General features: G+C 38.4%; 1 protein-coding gene across 7 annotated transcripts in view; it reads right to left on the bottom strand.

The window, feature by feature from the left end:
- wnt5b (wingless-type MMTV integration site family, member 5b) overlaps positions 1–26,877 on the bottom strand; it is a 353,134-nt gene that overhangs the window by 116,583 nt on the left and 209,674 nt on the right. Inside the window, exon 1 of one of the 7 annotated variants that reach the window (XM_039760580.1) lies at positions 1,464–1,484. The exons of the other annotated variants lie outside the window; for them this stretch is intronic. Within the exon in view, the coding sequence (XP_039616514.1) occupies positions 1,464–1,469 (6 nt within the window). The 5' untranslated portion in view covers positions 1,470–1,484. Of the gene's footprint in view, positions 1–1,463; positions 1,485–26,877 lie in introns of those variants that run through there. 7 annotated transcript variants of the gene reach the window in all.

The following is a 26,877-nucleotide window of genomic DNA, read 5'->3' as shown; positions in this document are numbered from 1 at the left end:
ACTGTGCTGGCTGGGATTAACTCCAGCGGACCCCCATGACCCTGTTTTAGGATATAGGGGGTTGAAAAATGACTGACTGACTGACAAACAGATAATCAAAAGTTGGTAAAGGATAAACTAAGTATATTTACAAAAGTGCTGAAAACTTTGCTTTTTCATGTTGCTTCTTCCACATTAAAAATTTACTTATCTATATGTTTAGACATCTGGGATAGGGATTCTTTGTGTTTAAAAAGATTCAGACCTTGGAAATTTGACTTCAAGTTTTTTTTAGGGTTTCAGTGCTTTATTCTTTGCCACTTGGAAAACTGTAAATTCAACACTTTTAGATCTTGGTTGTGGTTATAATACCTCTTACGCATCACTTCTGGCACACTTTCATTTTTCTGATCCACCCTGACATTAAATTAACGGTTTTCTCTATTCAAGGAAAATTTTAACAGCGAAATGGATAAGAAAGTAAAAAAACATAATCCTTAACTTGTTGAAACAGCAAAATCATGCTCTAGTTATTCTTAAACATCAATCTGTGGAAAGTTCTTTTCTGAATGAAAATACAAAAGACATGAAAACTGCAGATTTACCAGATGTGACAAACTTTGTAGTGGAAAAACAGAATTTTGTACAGTGTAACACACATTTTTGATGCCAGATAAGGGGCTGAGGAACATTACTCTAAAATGAAAGCACTAGACGCTGTCATGATTACCCTTTTATTTTTACTTTTGCCACCTGCACTCCAGCTCCACAACACCTGACACAAACAGACACAGGCACAGGCACAGGTTCAGCAACACACAAAGGTTTTTATTTGTGGGAAACTCTTCCCAATCATTTCCCACCACAAACAAACTACAGAAATGAAGTGCAAGTCTTCTTCCCTTTCTCACTTTCTCTCTCTCTCTCAGTGGCTGTACTCCTCCTAGTAAGTTTCATACTCTTCCTACCGACTCTGGCTCCCAGAGTTGCGGCAGAGGGCTCCTTTTATGTAGTTCGTAATCACTTCTGAGTGAGGTGGGAGCCCAAAGAAGAAGGGCTCAGCAGTCCTTGCAACTCCCTCCCTGGCGTCATCCCCAGAACACCACAGTCAGCAAACTCCAATTCCCAGTGTGCCCTGTGGAAATCTGTGGTGCCCCTCAGCACCCTTTCTGTTTCTTTTATGAAGTCAACCCAGTCGGGTAAGTGTTCTGGCCATCCACTACACTTTTTAATACTGAGTTATACCTTTAGTTAAAGACGTATGAGCTTACAAAACTAATTTTGTATTCACTTTATGAGACATTGTCTCTTTTATGGGTCTCTGTGAGGTCCGTATATGTACTTGTGCAACGATAAAAAAAATCATTATAAATATTACCGAGTACAAATACAAAAGGAAAAACCTAAGTACCAGAGACTGACACAACTGTAAGAGCCAATCCATCTGAGATTTAAATGGAGATCTTACATCATTGGAAAATTACCTGCATGTCTGTTTGAATTTAGTGACAGTTGTCACTCTACTCATGTTAATTTTTTCCAGATGATTGTTTGAATCAGAAACAGTAATAAAAAAATCTCAGTTGTGTAGGAAGAAACAGATATGCAGCAAGGTAAGAACAAACCTGAAAGAAAGTAAGAAAACAAAGCTATAAATACTGTTACTGAAAGTCATGTCATTTTCTAACCTGCTTAATCCAGACCAGGGTTGCAGAGGGTAGCAGAGCCTATGCCAGCTAGCAGGGCACAAGGCAGGAACAAACCTTTATAGGACACACTGGAACATGACTATGAAACGATCATTAGTTTAAGTCTAAAACAGATAACACATGGCCACATGCAAACTTATTTTTTAAACAAGTCCAAAGTACTGAACTTACTGTACATACTGTATTGTGTAATGACAAAGCACATTTGATCAGTGTGTAACTGAACATGGTTCTAAAATTAGCATAAAACTGTATCCCAAAAGCACTTTACAAGTCGAGCACACTACTATAGACTGCCTCAAAAAAAAAAAACTGTTCCAAATAAAACACAACAGGTGGTAAAGCAAACAATGAGGCCGAAATTCAGAGCACATGTCCTGGTCATATTTAACCGAGAAGCTATTAGCACTTAGTGTGCCCTGAAGAATGAAAACAAACAAAAAAAATATACCTGCTGATTTTATATGCAATCAAAATATAAACTATAGGCATTCTGCATGCTAGTCACAACACTGCCAGGTATTTTTTACATGACTTTCCCTCTTGGAGCCAAACAGGCACTATGTAATAGCCTTAGTGTTGGACTCATCAGACTTGCTGATAGCTTATTTATAGCCACACATCACCATCAATGATGTCTCTAGGTACCTTTAATTACTTATGAGAATTATATTTCACATGAGAACTCCACATTCTGTTACCTGTCAGTAGGCCTTGGGGAGTGAAGCATGGATCTGCTTTTCATGGATTCATTGTTTACCTCAAGAACATTAATTACAACCTCATATAAAATGCATGCACAGTATGTTTCCAAATAAAGGATTTTCATTTTAGGTGGCATGATGCTGTCTTACAGCAGCAGGAAACACAGTCTAAATTCTAGTCAGGAGAGCGTGTCAATGTTCTCCTTGGATCTGGACAGATTTATATTATGATGCTCTATATTTTGAACGTACATTTCTTGGCCAAGTATTAGTTAGGTTAGTATACAGTACACCCTGTTTTTACTTATGTTCAGTACTGCTGGGACCAGCTTCAAGGAAAAAAGGTAAAAAAAATGAATGGATTCTTGTTTTTATTGTAATAAAACATTTTATTAACATCAAGATGTAACAGAAAAGAAGACTGCTATTTCAAAATAGTGTGCATTACACTCTCAAATTAAATAAGCCACAAAATCTGCAATCTTGGACAAAGCAGGTAAATAAAAAGGATGAATGGCTAGACAGCACAGAGGTTCATAAAGCTAGATGACAAAAATGACACAAATGAAAGCTTCTCTATATGCAGATGATATCGTACTGTATATATCAGATCCACAAAATACTGTGCCTGCGTCTTAACAGCACTAATAGAATTTCAAAGGATTTCTGGTCTCAGAATCAATTTCAATAAAAGTGTCCTCTTCCCAGTGAATTCTCAAGCATATAATATTAGATTAGACACCTTCCCTTTAATCATTGCAGATCAGTTTAAATACCTAGGGGTAAACATCACAAGTAAAAATAAAGCTCTTTATCAACAAAATGGTGCCATCTGTATGGAAAAAATTAAGCAAGACTTGCATAGATGGTCAGCCCTTCATCTCATTCTAGCTGGAAGAATTAACATTGTTAGAGATGAATATCCTTCCTAAGCTTCTCTTTTTATTTCAAAACATTCCAATATACATCAATAAATAATTTTTTAAGAAATTAGATTCAACCATAACCTCATTTATTTGGAATTCAAAACATTCACATATCCAAAGGGTGATCCTACAAAGACCTAAGGAGGAAGGTGGCTCTATCTAACTTTCAGTTTTATTGCTGGGCAGCAAACATACAAACTATAAAAACAAGGACATGGACACAAATAGATGAACATACACAGGCTTGGTCCTGCAGCACTTCTTTATATTCCTTGCTTTGCATCCCAATAAATACAAGTTGTCGCTAATATACTAACAACCCAATTGTGCTTCACTCACTCAGAATATGGAACCAATGTAGGAAGCATTTTAAGTTGGAGAAGCTTTCACCTGCGGCATCTCTGCACAAGAACCACCTATTTCCACACTCTCAAACATACATATGCAGTTTTTAATGCCTGGAAAACATTTGGGATTAAATCACTTAGAGATCCATATATAGACAACGTCTTTGCATCCTCTGAACAATTACACTCCAAATTTAATTTTCCAGCAACACATTTCTTGCACTATCTTCAAATTCAAAATTTCTTAAACAGAACCTGCCCAATTTTCCTCAACTCCCACCTACCTCTATGCCTGAAAAAATATTGATCAGTCTTGAGAACTCAGACAGCATTTCTATAATATATAAAACCATTTTACAGTTCCTCCCTTTCAAAGATCCAATAGAACAGTGAGAAAAGGATCTTTCACTCAATATTTCAGAAAAGGAGTGGAAAATAGCAATATACAGAATTCACTTGGGCTCCATATGCGCAAAGCATAGAATTATTCAACTCAAAATTATATCTTGAACGCATATCTCTCATTTAAAATTGTCCAAAATGTTTCCAGGGCAAGATCCCACCTGTGAACGCTACAATTAAGTTCCGGCCTTGGTCATGCAACAAATTAACATCATTTTCAACCAAAATCTTTAAAGGCCTATCAGACAGCCTTGGTGTCACAGTCCCTCCTAATTCACTAACAGCTGTGGCACATAGGATTCTTCCAGTTGAGCACGGTAAGTCTAACTCTCCAATACTAAGTCAGTGGGTAACTGATGTTATATACTATTTGAAACTGGAAAAAATCAGATTCACACTTAGAGGATCTGTACATAACCTTTTCAAAACCTGCCAGGATCTAATCAATAACATTTTAGAATAAGCATTTAAGTTGAGGAAGAAGGTTCTCTCCCCTCTTTTGCTTCATTTATCTTTATTCACTTATTAATTTATCTATTTACTTATTTTTACTAGCATAATGTTTTGCGCTGTTGGCCTAGCTCTCTTTCTCAGGGGTAGGGATTGATTTGTTTCAAACCTTTTTTGTAAAACTTGAGTTATTTGTATGGAATGTTATTTGATTTTAATAAAATCAATAAAATTATAAAAAAATGAGTTGTTCAGTTTCTTTAGTTGTTAAGAGGTTGTGCTCTGAATGTAGAGCCTGCCTTTTTCTATGAAGTGCCTCACTTGGACATCTGACATGTTCTTGATCTATTCTAGTAATTTCGCTGATTAGCTCTGACACCTTCTTGGTTTCCAATTTATTTCTGTGGGAAAGATATGAGATAATCTGTCCTTTTAAGAAGGCCTTCAGGGTTTCCCAGAGTATTCCTGCAGAAACCTCTGAGGATGTATTTGTCTCTAAAAAAATATTGATTTGTTTGGATATAAATTCTGTGCAGTTCTAGTCTGCTAATAAACGTGGATTAAGACTCCATCTGTGAGATGAGTATGTGGGGCATAATGATTTTAGCTCCAAAATCAAAGGGGCATGGTCGGAAACAACAATAGAGTTGTACTTGCAAGATTTAATCATAGGCAAGAAATTGTTATCTACACAGAAATAATCAATTATTGAGTAGCAATGATGCACTGGTGAGTAGAAGGACTATGTTCTTTAGTTTGGGTTTAGAAATCTCCAGGGGTCTGATAAGTTATGGTCAGTTACAAATTGTGTAATTGTCATTGCAGTGTTATATGTCATCGCCCCTGTGGCAGGAGACCTATCTAGGTCTGGATTTAAAACACAATTAAAGTCCTCTGCCATTATAATTTTATGAGTATTCACATTGGGAATGGATGCAAATACATGTTGCATGAATTACCTATCATCGACATTGGGTGCATAAATATTTATCAAAATCACTTCTATCACTACAGTTAAATAAATTACCTATGACAATCACATATCTCCCTTCAGGATCAGATACTACATATGATACTACAAATGAGACTGTTCTATGTATAAAAATTCCCACACCTCTAGTTTTCTTTGTAAAGCTGGAAGGGAATATTTGGCCAGTCCAGTCTTTGTGCTGCCGCAAACTGATCCTTGCTTAATAAGTGGATCTTTAACCTTTAACATTCCAGCTCACAAAGTTAACTGTCCTGTCGTGGAGACATTGCTTATGAACTTGTCATTTTGTAGTCTTAAATGAAAATAAGACAGTAGTTTACCTGTAGTTATTGCCATGAAGCCTTGTTACATTGGCACTTATAATTATAAGGACTAAAAGGATAGATTAGAGATAGCTTGCTCTCTTTCTCTCCCTCCCTAGTCCCCCTGCCCCCCCCCCATTTTGCCTCCCCACGTGAGGCTGGACCCCACTTCACAAAGTCGCAGTCCACTAACATACCTAGAGACAGAGCACGTCCAAAACAAAACAAGCCCTCCAGCAGTGGCTTATGAGGAATAAAATTGAGATATCTATTACCAATGCAGTTCAAATACTATAAGCATAAAATATAATCTTCAACATTCTTGAGATAGTAAGATAGTAAACCCAGGGATAGGTGTTAAAAAGTGTCCCAGGATAAGCATGGTAGACCGTAATACAATAAACCAAGGGTATGATGTTAAACAGTCTCCTTTAGAAGAGAAAAAAAAATTATTAATTTCTTTCACACATACACATAGGGTGGTCCAGATTTAATTATGCAGATACAAATCGTCTACATGACTTTGATTTATGCGGGGAAGATTCCAGTTCGGCACGAAGACGATTCTTTATGTTGTCAGTTTGCACACTTCTCGATGGTCTGGGATTTTTTGGGTGATTTTCTATATAATAAACTTAATAAGTTATAGCGTAATGAAAAATTGCATAATTAGATCTGGACCACCCTATACATATTCGCTGTCAGAGGTGGCTGGGGTGGCGACCCAGCCGGGATTCCCAGAAGGACCAGAGGAGGGCTTGCGCCTTACCCAGACCATCTGGGGGCGACCGCCCTGGTTCCTTTGGGTGTCATGGGTACCGAGCTTTGAAACTCCACCCTGTAGGGGCCCATGATCGCCGCCAGGGGGCGCCCCCATGCCTTTGGAGCCCTGGACCTCAGCACTTCCGCCACACCAGGAAGTGCTGGGGGGAAGAGGAGCAGGGACACCCGGAGTGCTTCCGGGGATGCAGCCGGCACTTCCACCACACGGGGTTGACGAAACCCACCTGGAGCACATCCGGGTGATAATAAAAGAGGCTGCCTCCCTTCATTCGAGGCTGGAGTCGGGTGGAAGAAGGACTAAGCAGGAGAAGAGAGTGTGGAGGCGGTCTGAAGAAGGCATTGTGTGGCCATGACTTTGGGGCGTTTGTGGTGCACTTATAGACTTGTACATATTGTAAATAAACGTGTGGTGAGTGAAAAACAACATGTCTGCCTGTCTGTGCCCGGGTGACATTCACAACGCATATAATTGCAATTAAAGCATAAACAAAAAGTGACCAAGAAGGGAAAAGGATGTATAATTGCAGTACCAGTATCACTGCTAGAGGATCAAGCAGGTAAGATCTTCTTTGCCATGCCATGACAGGATGCGACTCCCGATCGTATTTCAAAAAAGTGTTGGGATCAGCTTTTTTAACTCTTTTTCTGCTTCCTCTGTAGAGGTAAAGATGCAATTCCTGTCTTGAATACCCATTTTCAGTTTGGCAGGGTACAATAGGCTGTATCTGATCTCAGCTTTCTGTAAGCGCTATTTAATGTAAAAAGTGGCACATTTAGCAGCTGTTAAGGGTAAAAAATTCCGGGAAAATAGGAATGTGGTCATTTTAAAATATAATCTCTTGTTTCTGTCTGAGAAGAAACATTACATGTAATTTAAATCATAATTTTTCGAAACACACGATAAGACTCCTAGGTTTAGAGGATTTGTTTCCCATATGCAGTAAATTGCTGCAATCTCAGTGTCTGATTTAAAGTCCTCTCCAAATATTCTAGAGAATAGTTCAGCTATAAATTTCACTGGGTTTGGACGTTCACAATTCTCTGGGAGACCTTCAATTCTAATATTATTCCTTCTGAATCCATCTTCCAGTGCAGCAAGTCTGTCTCCGAGTTTTTTGCATTTGAAATTTGCAGCTGTTTCTTTTCCATCAGTGGTAGATGCCAGATGTTCGACTGTTTCAATTTGAGTCATGAATGTTTACTTAACGTCTTCCAACTGAGTGCCAAGTCCTCTCAGTTTATTCTCAAACAGATGCATTTTCCTGAATTTGTTCCTCAACTTTTTTCTGGCATACCTTTAAAGATTGCCTTAAAGCGATTATACACACGTTTCTCCAGGTCTTTAATATGCTACTGCAGCTTCTCGTTTGTCTTGAGCATATCATTTATTTCTTTCTTCATATCTTTCTTTATATCTTTGTTGAGCTCCTTTATGTCTTGAGCGGTGGCCATGGCCATTGCTACAATCAGTGCCTTCAGTTCGGACAAATCATTTCAGCCTTTGTGTTCTGCAGTTGTAGTGGCAAGCCCTGTTATAGCTGATGCTCCCTGCTCGCGAGGAGTAGATGAAAACGCAGACAGCAAGGCCATTTCCACTTTCAATGGATCTTCTGGAATCGACAAGCTATTACTGACCTGAATCACTTGCACATTTGCTCCCACTTTTGCTCTCAAATGGAGATGATGCAGTGGCTCGGGGTTCCATGAAATCTGTGCTTTAGCCTGTGTGTTCCAGGTCAGTTTCTGTAAGGCCATACCTTGAGTTTGGGCTTGGACTTGATGCCTTTCTAGGCTTGGGTTGAGCTTTGGATTTCTTTTCAGTTTCTTTCTGAGTACCCTACTTACCGGCAGGGATGCCCCTTCATTAAATGTTCAGGATCAGCAGCCATGGACTGTGCAATACCTCCCCCTGGACGCTAGATGAGCACCCCCCTGGGTTGGAGTGGTGCCTCAGTTTCCTGCATGGGAATTCCATGGGAACTGGAGTTGGGCACAGCCCTGTTGGGTCCCTCAGGCGCTGCCAGGGGTGCTGCAGCTGGGACTCCTGAGCCTGTATGGGCTGTATATTCAACATAACCAGAAGTGCAGCCGAAACTCAGCAGTCAACCACCTGGAGCACTTCAGGGTGGAGTATAAAAGGGGCCGGCAGCCACCACTCAATAGCCAGAGTCGGGAGGCGCATCCCACAGCTGAAGAAAAATAAAAACTTCTTGGTTTTTATACGTGTCTCTAGTGTGAGTCTGTGTCGGGTCAGGTGCCTATATAGCGCCTTTTTACAACTGTAATAGAACCTCCTCAGATTCGGTAAATACAGGATACCTTGAGATGATAAAAAATAAAAGAAAAATTAACATCGCTGCTAACGGACTTCCGCTTCAGACGTCCATCTCCCATAACGGACGAGACCAATATCGATTACATTAATGTTTAAGTTGAGATTTACAAGAAATATTTTAACTGCTACTATGTAAAGGTAATACTGCTGTTACTAAGCACCTTAAGTGTTTGCAAACCAAATATACGCAATACAGTACTTTTGAATTCATTATTGAATTTTGCATATAACAATGTGAATGTGGTGATTGTCTGCCCAGCACTAATTAATATACAGTATATATATATATATATATATATATATATATATATATATATATATATATATATATATATATATATATATGATTTTGACAAGCACAAGCACTTAAGATCATCTTTGAGGCTCTGCAAAGGGCTTTACAGGCAATAGGCAATGCAACCCACAGTTCAGAGGCTCACCAGCTGAAGAACGAGTGACCCAGTTTCCACTTCCAGCAATAAAGTTTGTCTTGCAAGGTTGGTGCTATAAAAACATAGAGGCCACTGGAAGTCCCTGTTCAATAAGAACTTGCAGCTAAGGAGGACAGAGCTTTCCCTCAGAAGCATCTTTTTGTTTAATTGGCATCACGCTGTGTTTTACTCCTGCAAGTGCATTTTTTTTTCCTATTTTTTCAACCTGCACATTAAATCGGGTATGGGGCTACAAGATAATATATACACACAGGGGGGACCCAAAAATTCTCAGAATAGTTAAAAAATGTTTATTATGCAACTTACAGCAATTCCATCCAATTTCAAAATATTCCCTTTGAGATGTAATGTAATATACTCATCTCAGTGCTTGTTCCTTTCCTGGAGTCAATACCTGTCCTCATCTTTTGTTACCATGCCTACAGCCTCCTTCAATTTTTTTTGCCTTGATTTCTTCCACAGTAATGAATTGTCTTGCCTTCAGTTTTAATTTCAGGAACAAAAATAAGTCATAGGGAATGAGATCTGGCAAATACGAGGAATGCAAAGCAACAACCACATTGTTTTTGAGTCAAAACTCTTTGACTGACAACACAGTGATTGCAGGTGCGCTATCATGGTGCAAAATCTAGTTTTGGGCTCACAACTGCTCTGGATATACTTTTCACAAGCTTTCATGCAGATGTATCAGTACTTCAGTGTAATGTTGCTGATTAACAATCTGTCCATATGGGCAGAAACAGTTTACGAAAATGTAATAGTCATTATGTAACGTTCGATTTGACCTAATTTGCTTTTTTAGCTTGGAGAAAAAAGAAATTGCTGAAGTCACCTATGATATTTTGGAATAAATGCCAGCAATGTTCACTCAATCAATTTAGCCCAATGCCACTTGGCAGACTGGTTAAGATGACTGTAGGCAAAGGATGCCTAGTGCCATAGCTGATTAACTACAGCCTATTCCCGTGCTATGGTCTGATCACGGGAACTTTTGGATTGTCCTGCATGTACAGTATATATACTGTATATAAAAAAAATACTTGAATACTATATTTAGTTTATCTTAGAAGGGCGCTTGTAAAAGGTTTTATATTCTTAACATTATATTTTGACACTATTTTTGCATCATTACAGATACTGTCATTTTCTGCATATCAGTATCGATGGTTGCCATGGTGACCTTGCCCAGAATGTTGTACGAGTATATGCCATATGATGTCACAGGATTGACCAGAATGGATAATCATTATTCAATTTAGAGATTCATCTTTATGTCATATTTTCCCTAAGGGAAAACATTTTTTTTCTGGCTTAAAAGTTTGACTTTTTAATTAGCAAATTGGTATTTGTGAAGGACAGATAAACTTCTTGGTTATTGAAACACTGCTTGATTTTTGACTGTGTTATCTTCCAGTCCTCACTCATAAATTACTTCCTTGTCTCCTTAAGATTTACAAGAAGTACTACATGCACACTTGATGATAAACTTGACTTAACTTAAAAGGAGAACAATCACTTTCTGTGTTTTCATAGTGAAAAGTACTCTTTCATGTGAGATCTTTGAAAAAAATCTCAGCATGAAATGATGCAGCCATTTTTGTATATAACTGTTGCATTACAGGCATAGAATTGACTTTGTGAAAGATTTTGGGACCCCTCAACCCTTCTATGACACCAACCTATCAATGTCTTTTGGTTTATTTATATATATATATATACACATACAGTGGGTACGGAAAGTATTCATTATTTTAGCTGTGTGCTTAGGGTCATTGTCTTGTTGGAAGGTAAATCTTTGGCCCAGTCTGAGGTCCTTAGCACTCTAGAGAAGGTTTTTGTCCAGGATATCCCTGTACTTGGCCGCATTCATCTTTCCCTCGATTGCAACCAGTCGTCCTGTCCCTGTAGCTGAAAAACACCCCCACAGCATGATACTGCCACCGCCAAACTTCACTGTGGGGACTGTATTGGACAAGTGATGAGCAGTGCCTGGTTGTCTCCACACACTGAGGAGAGGCAAGACACATGACAGCCCGCATGGAGTTTGCTAAAAGACACCTGAAGGACTCTGAGATGGTGAGAAATAAGATTCTCTGGTCTAATGAGACCAAGATAGAACTTTTTGGCATTAATTCTAAGCGGTATGTGTGGAGAAAAATAATGAAAGGAGTGGCTTCACAACAACTCTGTGACTGTTCTTGAATGGCCCAGCCAGAGCCCTGACTTAAACCCAATTGAGCATCTCTGGAGAGACCTAAAATGGCTGTCCACCAATGTTTACCTTCCAACCTGACAGAACTGGAGAGGATCTGCAAGGAGGAATGGCAGAGGATCCCCAAATCCAGGTGTGAAAAACTTGTTGCATCTTTCCCAAGAAGACTCATGGCTGTATTAGCTCAAAAGGGTGCTTCTACTAAATACTGAGCAAAGGGTCTGAATACTTAGGACCATGTGATATTTCAGTTTTTCTTTTTTAATAAATCTGCAACAATTTCAAAAATTCTTTTTTTTGTCTGTCAATATGGGGTGCTGTGTGTACATTAATGAGGAAAAAAAAAGAATTTAAATGATTTTAGCAAATGGCTGCAATATAACAAAGAGTGAAAAATTGAAGGGAGTCTGAATACTTTCCGTATCCACTGCATATATACTGTATCATTTTACTTCTACTGTGTAGGTATTTTAGAAGTGCTGCTAAAACCCAGAGTGAGGCATTCAACTATATCAGTGCAAATGAAAATAATCTACCTGCAATACTGTTTCCCATAACTAGTAGTTTCCATAAAAAAGACTACTAGTTATATTATGGGAATTCATTTTCACCCTATGATTAGGTTCATTCTTTAGAATGTAAAGAGAATGCATTCAATTCATATGCCCATAAAATTGCTTAGGCAATAGATTTATAAATAACTGTCATTGTCTCAAAAAAGCTGCTTGAAATGAACAAGATCATTTACTTTCAAAGATATCATTGTGGTGATAAAATACATCCAAGTAACCAAAACCGCATATTGCAGGCAATTTTCTGAACAGTGAAACTGCCACTCATTTGACTGTGGTGGCTTTATGTGGCAAAAGTTAGTGCGTTTACTTCTGCCAGTCAAGTCCTAAGCATGGGAAACTCGAGGAAGCTAAAAAGACAGCTAAAAGCGATGGAGGCAAGTGAAATACGGCTGTGATTTTTTTTCATTTGTGAAGTATTATGTAAGATTTCCAAACAAACAGTGACACAACTATTTATTATTCTATGAATGATTCTATGTGAATCTATACTAATAAAAGGCAAAGCCCTCACTGACTGATTCACTGACTCATCACTAATTCTTCAAGTTCCTGTGTGGGCAGAAGGCTGAAATTTGGCAGGCTCATTCCTTACAGCTTACTTACAAAAGTTGGGCAGGTTTCATTTCGAAATTCTACGCGTAATGGTCATAACTGGAAGGTATTTTTCTCCATTTACTGTAATGGAGTTGAGCTCGAAGCCGTGGGGGGCGGAGTTTCATGTGACATCATCACGCCTCCCACGTAATCACGTGAACTGACTGTCAATGCAGTGCGTAGAAAACCAGGAAGGCCTCCAAAAAGCGCTGAAGAAAACATGCATTATATAATTGAGAAGGCAGCGAAACAATAAGAAGTGAGCGAGTGACATATACAACCATATTCATGAGTGCTGCTACTTTGGAAACAAAGCACGGTGTAAACCTAAACTTTAAATTAAGTTCATAGACAGGCTACCGCTGGCGTTTCACATGCCCACAGGTAATGCGGGATACAAGTTTAATGAGAGGATGCAGGATATAAACGAGAGTTTTGATCACTTTGTAACTAAGTTAAAATTGCAGGTGAAGGGGTGTGCTTATGCAAATTCCGAGAGACTGTGTTTGTGGGGGATTGACAGTTAAGGCGGGTGGGGGAGTCACGTCATCATCTCCCCTTCCATTCACCTCATTTCGCTCTGAGCTGAGCTCCGCGGCTAACGCCGTCTTCCGAAGCAACTTCGTCACACTGCCACCAAATACTCACAGAAAAATCCACAAGTTAATACACACGCTGTCTCTAGAGTTTCAACACACTGAATCCTCCAGGCACTACTTACAAAAGGTCACATTGACAATCGTGTTACGCTATTTTTAAAATCTTTCCTTTTCTTAGCACAAGCACAGCTGAGAAGCTTGATGCATGTGCTCCATAAGCGTTAAAAAATAATGCATTTAATCACACTTTGCATTACAAGCAAAGGGGAGCTTTTGTCAATGCATGATTTCCTAGTACACCAATTACATTGATCAGCGCATCCCGATTCATTTTACCCTCGCACCACCTTAGTTTGCGAAGAAGTATGAAAAAATATGAGGTTAACACAGAAAAACAGATCACCAATTCAAGCTTTATGAATAATCGATTAAGCCATCAATAATTGTTTTGGTAAAGCCATACTCAGTGTAATCCTCCTTCCATTTTATAATTTTTCCGCCACTAGCCATGATTAAATGAAGGGTAAAAAGTAAGAGCGAAGCGAGGGTGACTTATTTAGGCAGGCATATATATGACAGCAACACTCATGACAATGTCAATCATGTTACGTTATTATTAAAATGTTTCCTTTACTTTTTCATTACTTCTTTAACACACTACTTCTCTTCTGCGGTATTTTTTATATATATATATATATATATATATATATATATATATATATATATATATATATATATATATATATATATATATATATATATATATATATATATATATATATATATATATATATATGAATGACCTCCAAAGAGTGCGGAGACTTTTGATATCGTGAACGTGTCTGCAAAAACTGGGGTCTCCTGCCCAGCAAAAGTCGAGCAGCCAGCGTGCATAGCTGTGCCGGCCTTTGAGACGCTGACTGCGCTTCTGCCTTAAGTCAAAGTGAGCACTTTTAATTTTTTCATCCGCCCCCTGAGCTATAGCCCAGACAAGTGCAAACACGGGACCCCTTTTCTACACCACGGCAAAATAATATTAAGGCGATTCACACTTTCTTTTGCACGTATAGGATTATGAGGTCCTCACCTCGAATTATGAAGACACGCACACGAGTGGAGGACTGACAGTGCCATCACAGCCGATTAATGGCAGGGACGTCTCACCAGTCTAAACAAGACCCACAGCGACTGTCCCCAAAAGGCGATCATAACGTCAGCGAACACATCTCTCTATACTATATAAAAGAAAAAGGCAACTTTCCTTTCTTTACACCTTTTTTCCTTTTATCCCAAACCAAAGCCTTTCTCTCTTAACACTGCAGAGGACACAAAACTAATTTTCTTTAAATGCCGGTAAGGCACATTACCAGAGGCACAAATTTGAACGTTCACATAGAAAATGTAATTTCTATACCACAGCCGTCGTGTAGCGCCTTTCAAAAGGGATCTACTACCGAGAGATGATCCATATACATTTTAGCTGCTGTTAGTACTGTTGTGTTACAGTCTTTAAAATGTAGTTTACCCGCAACCACTCCAGTAGTGCTCAATGTACCAGTACTTCTTAAAACGTTAATGTTTTACTGTTTAATAACTTATAGATATTTTATTATTTTTCCCTTGCACTCAGTGACCAAAGCTATACACACACATATAGACAAGTATATGTATGTGTATATATATATATGTATGTATGTATATATATATATATATACACACACACATACCTATCTACATTATATATATATATATATATATACACACATACACACACATACATACATACATACATACACACACACATACATATATATAATTTGTGTGTGTGTATGTATGTATGTGTGTGTATATATGATGTAGATAGGTATGTATATATATATATATGTCTATATGTAGATATGTACTGTATATATGTATATAGCTATGAAGATATGTATGTGTATATATGTATATATATATATATATATATATATATATATATATATATATATATATGTAGACTCAAACCCATTATGACAGCAGCAATCCAAGCTGTGAGAAAACATGACGCTGCCGCCAAATACACAAAACAATTACTTTGACAATCATGTTACGTTATTTTTAAAATGTTTCCTTTTCTTTTTCATAACTTCTTTAACACATGACATCGCTGCAAAGAGCGGGTATTTTGCTATATATATATATATATCACAGTGACACTCATAACAGTGACAAAACAATTACATTGACAATCATGTTACGTTATTTTCAAAATGTTTCCTTTTGTTTCTCTTTCCTTCTTTAACACACTACTTCTCCGCTGCCAAGCGCGGGTATTTTGCTATATATATACACTCACCTAAAGGATTATTAGGAACACCATACTAATCCGGTGTTTGACCCCCTTTCGCCTTCAAAACTGCCTTAATTCTACATGGCATTGATTCAACAAGGTGCTGAAAGCATTGTGGATGCACATCCTGGGCACAAAGCTCCCGTTCCACCACATCCCAAAGATGCTCTATTGGGTTGAGATCTGGTGACTGTGGGGGCCATTTTAGTACAGTGAACTCATTGTCATGTTCAAGAAACCAGTTTGAAATGATTCGAGCTTTGTGACATGGTGCATTATCCTGCTGGAAGTAGCCATCAGAGGATGGGTACATGGTGGTCATGAAGGGATGGACATGGTCAGAAACAATGCTCAGGTAGCCTGTGGCATTTAAACGATGCCCAATTGGCACTAAGGGGCCTAAAGTGTGCCAAGAAAACATCCCCCACATCATTACACCACCACCACCAGCCTGCACAGTGGTAACAAGGCATGATGGATCTACCATTTGAATGTCTCAACAGAAATCGAGACTCATCAGACCAGGCAACATTTTTCCAGTCTTCAACAATTTTGATGAGCTTGTGCAAATTGTAGCCTCTTTTTCCTATTTGTAGTGGAGATGAGTGGTACCCGGTGGGGTCTTCTGCTGTTATAACCCATCCGCCTCAAGGTTGTGCGTTTTGTGGCTTCACAAATGCTTTGCTGCATACCTTGGTTGTAACGAGTAGTTATTTCAGTCAAAGTTGCTCTTCTATCAGCTTGAATCAGTCGGCCCATTCTCCTCTGACCTCTAGCATCAACAAGGCATCTTCGCCCACAGGACTGCCGCATACTGGATGTTTTTCCCTTTTCAAACCATTCTTTGTAAACCCTAGAAATGGTTGTGCGTGAAAATCCCAGTAACTGAGCAGATTGTGAAATACTCAGACCGGCCCGTCTGGCACCAACAACCATGCCACGCTCAAAATTGCTTAAATCACCTTTCTTTCCCATTCTGACATTCAGTTTGGAGTTCAGGAGATTGTCTTGACCAGGACCACACCCCTAAATGCATTGAAGCAACTGCCATGTGATTGGTTGATTAGATAATTGCATTAATGAGAAATTGAACAGGTGTTCCTAATAATCCTTTAGGTGAGTGTATATATATATATAGATATAGATATAGATATATAGATATATATATATACTGTATATAGATATATATATATATAGATATGAGAGCAACACTCATATCAATGACAAAACAATTACATTAACAATCATGTTACGTTATTTTTAAAAATTTTCCTTTTCCTCTTCATACCTTTATTAACACACTACTTGTCTGCTGCGAAGCGCGGGTATTCTGCTAGTAATATATAAATGGTGTCACCATACTGTGCAGAAGCATAAATGGTGTGAAATGTAATTACAGTATATGTAAATCATTAATACAATTGAAAAAAGAAAAGCTAGATTCCATCAATATTTCTTGGCACACAAGCAAATTTTCAAGAAGAATCTTGGGAAGAAAACAGAGACTGACAAAAGGAAAATGTGCACAATTGAACACATGCAATGTCTGGACCCAGTTTTTCAGAGCTCAGAGCCAGCAGGACAGACCAGTGAACCAAAATGTCTCCCCAGTAACATAGTAAAAAGTAAATATTTCCATTATTAACCATGAATACAACAGAACAAATTGTTGTTATTTCTGCAGGTGGTCATTACTTATCAGTATGGCTAATGAAAGTACAGAGACAAATAATTTAATTTATGCAAAGAATTAAGAAGTGTAATTCTTGTATTCAATTTTTTAAAATCTGCTTTTAGCTCAGTAACATTTAATACAAGGGAGAAGCTATTGCTGACATTATTAGCAGAAAAATGTTTGGGTCAATTTGGAATTGTCACCAATGACCATGTGAGACAGGCGAACATTCCACTCAGACGATGATAAGGACAGAATTTGAACCTTTATTTTTGGGGCAGCAGTGCCATTGAACTAATGTGCCACCCTTAAAATACAGTCCATTCTTCTATTCAAACTATAAAAAGTTTTTGTCCCTGCCTTTGTGTGCATAAATATATTGTCATATAGCCCCACCCCTTCTGCCTGCCTTCCTATTTAAAGATCTTGTTGACTGGAAGATAGCATTCACTTTGGGATCACACATTAACAAAGTTTTACCTCTTAATGACAAAACAAATGTGGGTTAAAAAGCCATACATAGTTTTGAACTGTATTTTCTTTACTTTCTTTTATCCCAAATTCGGCATTAAACAGGGCATACAGTACTTTGACACACCAAACCTTCTTGATCTGTCGACCTGTTTTTTTCAGAATACAGTGTATATACATTTCATTTTCAACTCTAGGATTGTATTTCAAAGAGTAGTTACAGTACAATTCTGAGTCACAGTGCTTGAAATCCTAAGCTCCTCTTTCAACTTGAAAAGACTGACAGCTACTACCACAGGATTTTCTCCCTGAAGAAAATGAGATTGATAAACAGCTGACTGATAGTTGCTTATGTTGACAGTGCCTTTGAGGGGTTGCTATGGTGAGCATTCTGTATCCAAAGGTGGAAGTTTTATCTACATGATTGTAGTTTAAACTGCTAATACAGTATAAGGTGCTGTGCCATCAAAGGATTGTTTTTTCAGGAACTAGGGACTTTTTAGAAACTCATGAACTGCAGAATTCCCACCACAGAAGCCTGGACCATTTGTAATTCCTGGTACATTTTTTAGTTTCTACTCCATTGTATGAACTTTTCGTTCAACCAGAAACTATCATGGGTTTGGCTTGAGTGATGAATTGTGTTGATTGGTTGACCATATGCACTGGCTCCATCTTAGAACTCTGTTAGGAGTTTGCACATCAGTTAAGATGGAGCGCGGCACTTCATGCTCCTCAGCCACCTCCGTGATGCATCACGCCATGCATCACATTGAAGCAATAATCTCCCTGGTGAAGCTGCAATCACTTCAAAGTAATAAGGTAAGGAGGTCCCATGTGATCTCCAGATCACACCTCACTTTGCTCAGCATCAGTCTTCTTTGCATGTTACATATAGTATAAATGAACCAAAATCACATGCAAAGCAACACCACAACTGTCTCCAACATGATCACTAAATGTCCAACAACATAAAATAAGCTGTTAAATAAATACATTTAGGAAATTCAGTGGGGGCTGTATGGTGGCGCAGTGGTAGCACTGCTGCCTTGCGGTAAAGAGACCTGGGTTTGCTTCCCGGGTCCTCCCTGTGTGGAGTTTGCATGTTCTCCCCATGTCAGCGTGGGTTTCCACCGGGTGCTCTGGTTTCCTCCCACAGTCCAAAGACATACAGGTTAGGTGAATTGGTGATCCTAATATTGTCCCTAGTGTGTGCTTGGTGTGTGTGTGTGTGTGTGTGTGCCCTGTGGTAGGCTGGCGCCCTGCCCAGGATTTGTTCCTGCCTTGCGCCCTGTGTTGGCTGGGATTGGCTCTAGCAGACCCTCATGACCTTGTGTTAGGATATAGCGGGTTGGATAATGGATGGATGGATGGAAATCCAGTGACCAAAGTGGAGCTATAAAATGGAAAATGGTTCATCCATTTCTGTTTAAAACTGTTATTTTTATCAGTTTAGTGCCTAGACTATACTAGTAATATGTCCAAGCTTGAACCTGACCCAGTATTATTTTCGGAAGTGTATATATGAAAAAAACATTTTTATATAGTATGTTGTACATGAATACACTTAAAATATGTATATCTAATACACACAAAAAACCTTGTTGTTTTATTTTTTTCTTCTTTTAGGCAGCTTCCATCTCTCACTACAATTTTGTTATAAAAATACTATTACTAAAGCTGCTACAATCTTTAAAGCATGATATGTACAGTTGATACGTAAAGTATCTTGGAGTTTGCTAAAAGACACCTGAAGGACTCTGAGATGGTGAGAAATAAGATTCTCTGGTCTGATGAGACCAAGGTAGAACTTTTTGGCCTTAATTCTAAACTAATGTGCCACCCTTAAAATACAGTCCATTCTTCTATTCAAACTATAAAAAGTTTTTGTCCCTGCCTTTGTGTGCATAAATATATTGTCATATAGCCCCACCCCTTCTGCCTGCCTTCCTATTTAAAGATCTTGTTGACTGGAAGATAGCATTCACTTTGGGATCACACATTAACAAAGTTTTACCTCTTAATGACAAAACAAATGTGGGTTAAAAAGCCATACATAGTTTTGAACTGTATTTTCTTTACTTTCTTTTATCCCAAATTCGGCATTAAACAGGGCATACAGTACTTTGACACACCAAACCTTCTTGATCTGTCGACCTGTTTTTTTCAGAATACAGTGTATATACATTTAATTTTCAACTCTAGGATTGTATTTCAAAGAGTAGTTACAGTACAATTCTGAGTCACAGTGCTTGAAATCCTAAGCTCCTCTTTCAACTTGAAAAGACTGACAGCTACTTGGTCTGATGAGACCAAGGTAGAACTTTTTGGCCTTAATTCTAAGCGGTATGTGTGGAGACAACCAGGCACTGCTCATCACTTGTCCAATACAGTCCCCACAGTGAAGCATGGCAGTGGCAGCATCGTACTGTGGGGGTGTTTTTCAGCTGCAGGGACAGGACGACTGGTTGCAATTCGAGGGAAAGATGAATGCGGCCAAGTACAGGGATATCCTGGACAAAAACCTTCTTCAGAGTGCTAAGGACCTCAGACTTGGCCGAAGGTTTACCTTCCAACAAGACAATGACGCTAAGCACACAGCTAAAATAACGAAGGAGTGGCTTCACAACAACTCTGTGACTGTTCTTGAATGGCCCAGCCAGAGCCCTGACTTAAACCCAATTGAGAATCTCTGGAGAGACCTAAAAATGGCTGTCCACCAACGTTTACCATCCAACCTGACAGAACTGGAGAGGATCTGCAAGGAGGAATGGCAGAGGATCCCCAAATCCAGGTGTGAAAAACTTGTTGCATCTTTCCCAAGAAGACTCATGGCTGTATTAGCTCAAAAGGGTGCTTTTACTAAATACTGAGCAAAGGGTCTGAATACTTAGGACCATGTGATATTTCAGTTTTTCTTTTTTAATAAATCTGCAACAATTTCAATTTTTTTTTTGTCTGTCAATATGGGGTGCTGTGTGTACATTAATGAGGGAAAAATTAATTTAAATGATTTTAGCAAATGGCTGCAATATAACAAAGAGTGAAAAATTGAAGGGGGTCTGAATACTTACCGTACCCACTGTATGTATATATATATATATATATATATATATATATATATATATATATATATATATATATATATATATATATATATAAAAATATAAACTGTGCATTCTCAAACTCATTTAATCCAATTCAGAATTAAATGTCGTCAAAGCTTATTATGGCATCATCAGGTGCAAGGCACAAACCAATCATCAACAGGGCAAATGTCCCAGTATAGGGCTCACTCATGTACACGCTCACTTAGGGTGGGTTAAGCATGGGCAATCAACCTGACATTTACACTACTGGGATGTTGAAGAAATGCTAATGTGCCCTAAGAAAAACTCATATAGACATGGACAGAATATGGAAACTCTACATCAACAATGACCATGTGCTAGATTTGTACTCAGGACACTGAGATTCAAATACAGGATGCTGGATTTGAGGGCAGTAGAGTTGTTGTGCCACGGCAAGAAATACAAAAAGCAAAGAATATTCTTTCTGATCACCTTTTACATTGGAAAGTTATGCAGGAGTTGTACATTCATGTACTCTTCAAAAGCTTTAAACAGTCAAGACATTCTGGTTAACACACTCTTAACTCTTATTCTTTATTGTGCTCCAGAGCAGAGCTACAGCCTTTGTGCATGTGATTTCAAATTACTATTAAGAGTCTATGAGTTATGAAGTGTATGTACAATATATAACTTTTTATTTTAAAGTCAACTTATACCATTCATTTCTTACTATTACTCCCAGTGTACCTGACCCTTTTTACATTGAACCTGAATTCAGTTTCTGTCTCTTTCAAAATAGCCACTTGAAACAACAGTGATGGCATCAAGGTTAAATGTGTGACCAAGGATGGCTGTGGAGTCTCATGATCAAGCCACAGACCATTTGTAAGCAGCATCTACAAATCCATCTCCTTTTGTCTGCTTCATCTATGAGGCTGTATTTCTCAAAATTAAGGGCTTTGTTGATAACTCATGAGAGGAGACATTTTATGGCAATGTTCTCCCAAAAAGTGATCTAACCATGTGTAAGTAATTTTTGACAGTCTTTTTGACTTGATTTGATTGGCCACCCTGGGTTTTTTGAGCTTGACTCAACTGGGAGTACAGGACTGGTCTGGAGAGGTAAGAATCAGGCATTTTGTCTACTTTTTGTCTAATCTGCCCATATGACAGTATTTGCATGATTCTATCTGAAATCTGTTAATCTATCCAACTGATTGCACAGTTTCTGGAAACAAGAGCTCACCCCCACATGTTTTGAAAACTGGTGTCACAGAAAATGTGGAATATTACTGTAGGCAGATTGTGAACCTAAAAATAACGAATGAGTTGTTTCCCAGAGAGTTCAAAAGTATAGTAGGGTTACATTTAAGTTCAACCAAATTCTTGAAGTGAACTTCTATTTTAGTTTTCCTATGGGTAGTTTTTAAAATTAAGAAAACCATTCAAAAATAAATAGACTTCCACATTAGCTACTTTATATCCGCTTAGAAGTTAAAAAAAAGCTGAGTGGTTTGACCTGCTATATTTTTTAATGGTCCACTATATCATTGATGGGGTGTAAAACACTGATGTATTGTGACAAACATAAAGCCAAAAGATATTTTTTCCTGCTGTGCATTATACGTGTGGGTTATAAGCTGGCATCAGTGAGACAGACAGCCACACATGCTTTTAATTTGGCTTTAATCTTCACCTATTTTCCAAAGCCACTTCTGTCTCATTCACATGTGCACACCATATGCTGAAAGGAACCCTGCCAAGATTCAAAATGAAGATGAAGCTGCAAGGCAGCAGTAACTGGTCCACCAACTCTTAACTCTAGCAAATGAAGATCTATAAAGCCATGCCCATGTCAAGCAATATGTAGGAGATCATTTTATCTTGGGATTTTACAAGAGAAGAAAGAAAAAACATATGAGAACAGTAAAGGCTGTAATAATTTTTCAGAGACTCAAACTTGCCAAGTGTCTAATTATTAAGTAATAAACTGTGTGATGCTGACAGTAAGTTCTGTATTTAGTGAGAGGTATATTCCATCCATCCATCCATCCATTATCCAACCCGCTATATCCTAATTACAGGGTCACAGGGATCTGCTGGAGCCAATCCCAGCCAACACAGGGCACAAGGCAGGAAACAAACCCTGGGCAGGGCGGTGGTATATTCTATCCTTGCATATTGCCTTGAGAGTTGTCATGGCACTCAGTGCCTGCACTTGGTGGGGAGTGCTGTGCAAGAATAATGAAGCTTGTACTATTGTATTGTATTTTTGAGGTGGCAATGATAGATTGGCCATTTAGCTCTGTGAAAAGGATTACTTGTACTCTGTGTTGTGTACTGTATTTAACCCATTTTTGGATATACCCTACAAACTTGGAAGTGGGTCTCTCTCTGAATTGCTTTTCCAAAGATTTCTTCCATTTTTCCCCTACATGGTTCTTTTTTGGGAGTTGTTTATTATCTTTTTTAGGGAGTCAAGGCTAGTGGGGCTGTCAAAAAACAGGCCAATGGAGATATTCCTTGTGTGACTTTGGGCTATACAAGAAATAAATTGTTGTTGTATAGGACTATAAGTGTTATAAGAATTAAGAGTTTTGAGTTTTATAAGTTAGGTGATGTCAAATGTAAGGACAATAATGCACTTTGCTGAGGACCCTCATTTTAAAATATAGACTTTTTAGATAAAATAGTAATGACAATTTAGTCACTTTTATCCTCCAGGGATGTTGATGCCCCCTTTTCACAGGACATCCTCTTGGGATCAGTCCAGATACACACTTATGCCTTCAAAAGATAACAAAAGATAACAAAATAGCTTTGTGTATTATTCAAACATAAAGGGTCATCCATCCATTTTCCAACCCGCTGAATCCGAACACAGGATCACACTGGAGCCAATCCCAGTCAACATAGGGTACAAGGCAGGAACCAATCCTGGGCAGGGTGCCAACCCACCGCAGGACACACACAAACACACCCACAAACCAAGCACACACTAGGGCCAATTTAGAATTGCCAATCCACTTAACCTGCATGTCCTTGGACTGTGGGAGGAAACCGGAGTGCCCAGAGGAAACCCACGCAGACACGGGGAGAACATGCAAACTCCACGCAGGGAGGACCCGGGAAGCGAACCCGGGTCTCCTAACTGCGAGGCTACCACTGCACCACTGAGCCGCCCAAAGGGGTCATTAAACACAAATTATTAAAGGAAATGATAAAAACAGAAAGACTTGTAGCTGCCCCATAAAGCTCTGATACTATAGGCTTTCTTTGTCCTGTTTACATATCCACATATTCAGCACACTATTCTTAATTCCTGTTGGGTTCCCTTTTTTATTTCTTAATCAACTCATTTTGTGATCAGGTGGGTTTAAACACGAATTTCTAGGACACTTCCTGAAATAGCCCCAGAAAAAACTTCTTCAGGACAGGGCTACCATCTTTGGCCTCATGGGCAACAGGCTTGAGCTTCCTTTAGTCAGTGGCTACTCATGTCCCATACCCCTAAGTTATTAAAACAGACATGTATTTAAAGCATCTACCTTGCTACCCATCTTCTTAAATAAAAACATGTCCCTGCTATAAACCACATATTGGCCTCAAGTGGTTTGTTATCTTCTCCATGGTCTCCTTCTCTCCCCAAATGAGGCAATTTTGTCCCAGCTTGGTAAGTTCAGCATCTGAGATTACCTTCTCTCTCTATCTGTTTGGGTAAAGAGTCTAACACCACACGTACCAGCTGACCTACCCTCTGACATCTTGGATGTTGGTTGGACTTGAAAGTAAAAATCTCACCAGAGTCTGTTCACATGATAATAAAATCTGAACGTGAACCTGTGAAGTACTAACTAGGATACCCAAGGGTCTAATGCTACTTCTTCCCCCTCTAAGACTCCTCTATATTGTCCTACACTGACACAGAGAGGTGTGCTTTCTGTCGTTGTCAGTGTGGATTTCTTTTGTCCTAAGATTTCCCACTGAACTATCCACTGCCTTTAGCTGACTTGGTGGTGACCTTTTCAGGTGGGCGCTCTGTTCAATGGGAGAACCCTTATTTTACAGAACTCCTTTCCAAACCATAAAACCATCTCAAAGGGCTTTTCATATTCATAACTATTCAACAATGTTTCATAAATTTATGTTTTACAGTTCAGGCAAAGCCAGGTTATATTACTTATGTTCATAAATTTGTGGTTCAGAGGTTAACCACTAGGCAAAGCAGCTGGCTGACTACTTTTACATAGCTAAATAAGCTATGGAAGTCAAATAATAAGCAAAAAATAACAAATTATGTCAAAGGCCTGTTATAATTTGAAACAAAATATAAATTGTTTCCAAAATGTATGCGTTGCAAAAAAACACTTTCAACTTAATGTAGGATTAGACAAAATTTGTACATAAGGCAGCCCAGCCTGAAATCAAACCTATGGCATAAACTTGCTATTCCTGGTGCCAAAGTATAGCTTTAATAAGCATGGGGTAAGTGAAAACACCTCCTTTCATTTCAAAATATTATATATCTTGATAAACAGAACAAATTCAGCCAACTTTGTGAAGAAATATTTAACATTTCTATACTGAATATCAATCATATCTTAATGATGTGAGCACCATTTGTAACTCTGCAAGCATGGTACAGCTAGACCTTTGCTTGAGTAGAAGAGAAGTGTGATGTAAACCGCTGGCCCATGAAGACAAGGAAAGTGTGCTTTACTGATTAATCAGTTTAACTGTGATATTGTTTTCTATTTGTGTGTGACTTTGTGTTTGTCTGAAGAAGTAGCCTTACGTGCAGGGTTGGCATAAGCCTACTAAGCAATCACTTGGGATATCCCACTCACACAAGTAGGAAGGTGAAGAGGGGATGTGGACCCTAAAAGGCTAGAAATAACTACTTGCGTGACTCCTCTGTTTCTTTTCCATATTTAGTACTTATATTAAAATAATTGTCATATATTTTAAACATTAAAAATATAGATTATTTTTCAAATGCCCAGTACATTATGTATTTATTGGAATAAAACGTTAATTTCTTTGCCCTCAAGTCTCCCTGTTTAGCTGGCTGCTTTTAAATGACCATACACTCCACTGGACAACCTTTTGTAAACATGAACTCAAGTTCCACTTATTAATTAATAAAAGAAAAACATGTTGTAAACCTGACTTCTTTGACATCCATGCTGTATCTATTGGTGGCTGTGACAACTGTTGGCACCAGGACAAACAGAGCAGGGAAGGCATTACATTTTCATGTGGGAACATATACTGTACACTCTTAAAATGCTTTTTTATTGGCACTTTATAGTTCAATACTGTGTTGCATGGTTGATCATAGAACCATTGCTTCACACAGCACCATTTAATTCTGGGAAGGGGTCTTTGCGAAGCTAGTTCTTTGTGCTTTGAAAAACTTCTTAATATGTAGAAAAAAAACAAAATCTTTAATAATGTATGGTAGGCTATGAAGCAGGAAACTAACAGATTAGGAAAATCCAGTAACTGTACACATGCAGTAAAAGTTCTTTTAAAGTCAGGAACCCATTGTGATTTGACATATCTGTTACCATCTCTTCATGATTATTTACTGTATGGAGCCAGTTACGGATCTAAATAAATAAAGGTCCTTTCTGAAACCATCATGTTGATGTTTTTTTTTTTTTAAACCAAAAATGGTTCTGCTAAGGCAGGGGTGGTGAATTCTAGGCCTGGAGTGCTGCAGTGGCCACATGTTTTCATTCTAACCCTTTTCCTAATCAGTGCACAGTTTTCACTGCTAATTAACTTTTTCCCCATCACTTTAATAGCCCTGTTAGAAGAGTTTGGCCCTCTGAATTGATTCCTTTCTTCATTAAATGACAGCCAAGCAGAAATGAGACGTGAAAGAGCTAACAGATGACCAGCTAAACTGGGACTTCAAACTAACCAATTTCTTAATGAGAAGTCAGTTCTTGCTGTTAATTAA

The sequence above is a fragment of the Polypterus senegalus genome, chromosome 8 (genome assembly GCF_016835505.1).
Source record: "Polypterus senegalus isolate Bchr_013 chromosome 8, ASM1683550v1, whole genome shotgun sequence".
NCBI classification, from domain to species: domain Eukaryota; kingdom Metazoa; phylum Chordata; class Cladistia; order Polypteriformes; family Polypteridae; genus Polypterus; species Polypterus senegalus.
This window is presented reverse-complemented; position numbering and strand designations above follow the sequence as displayed.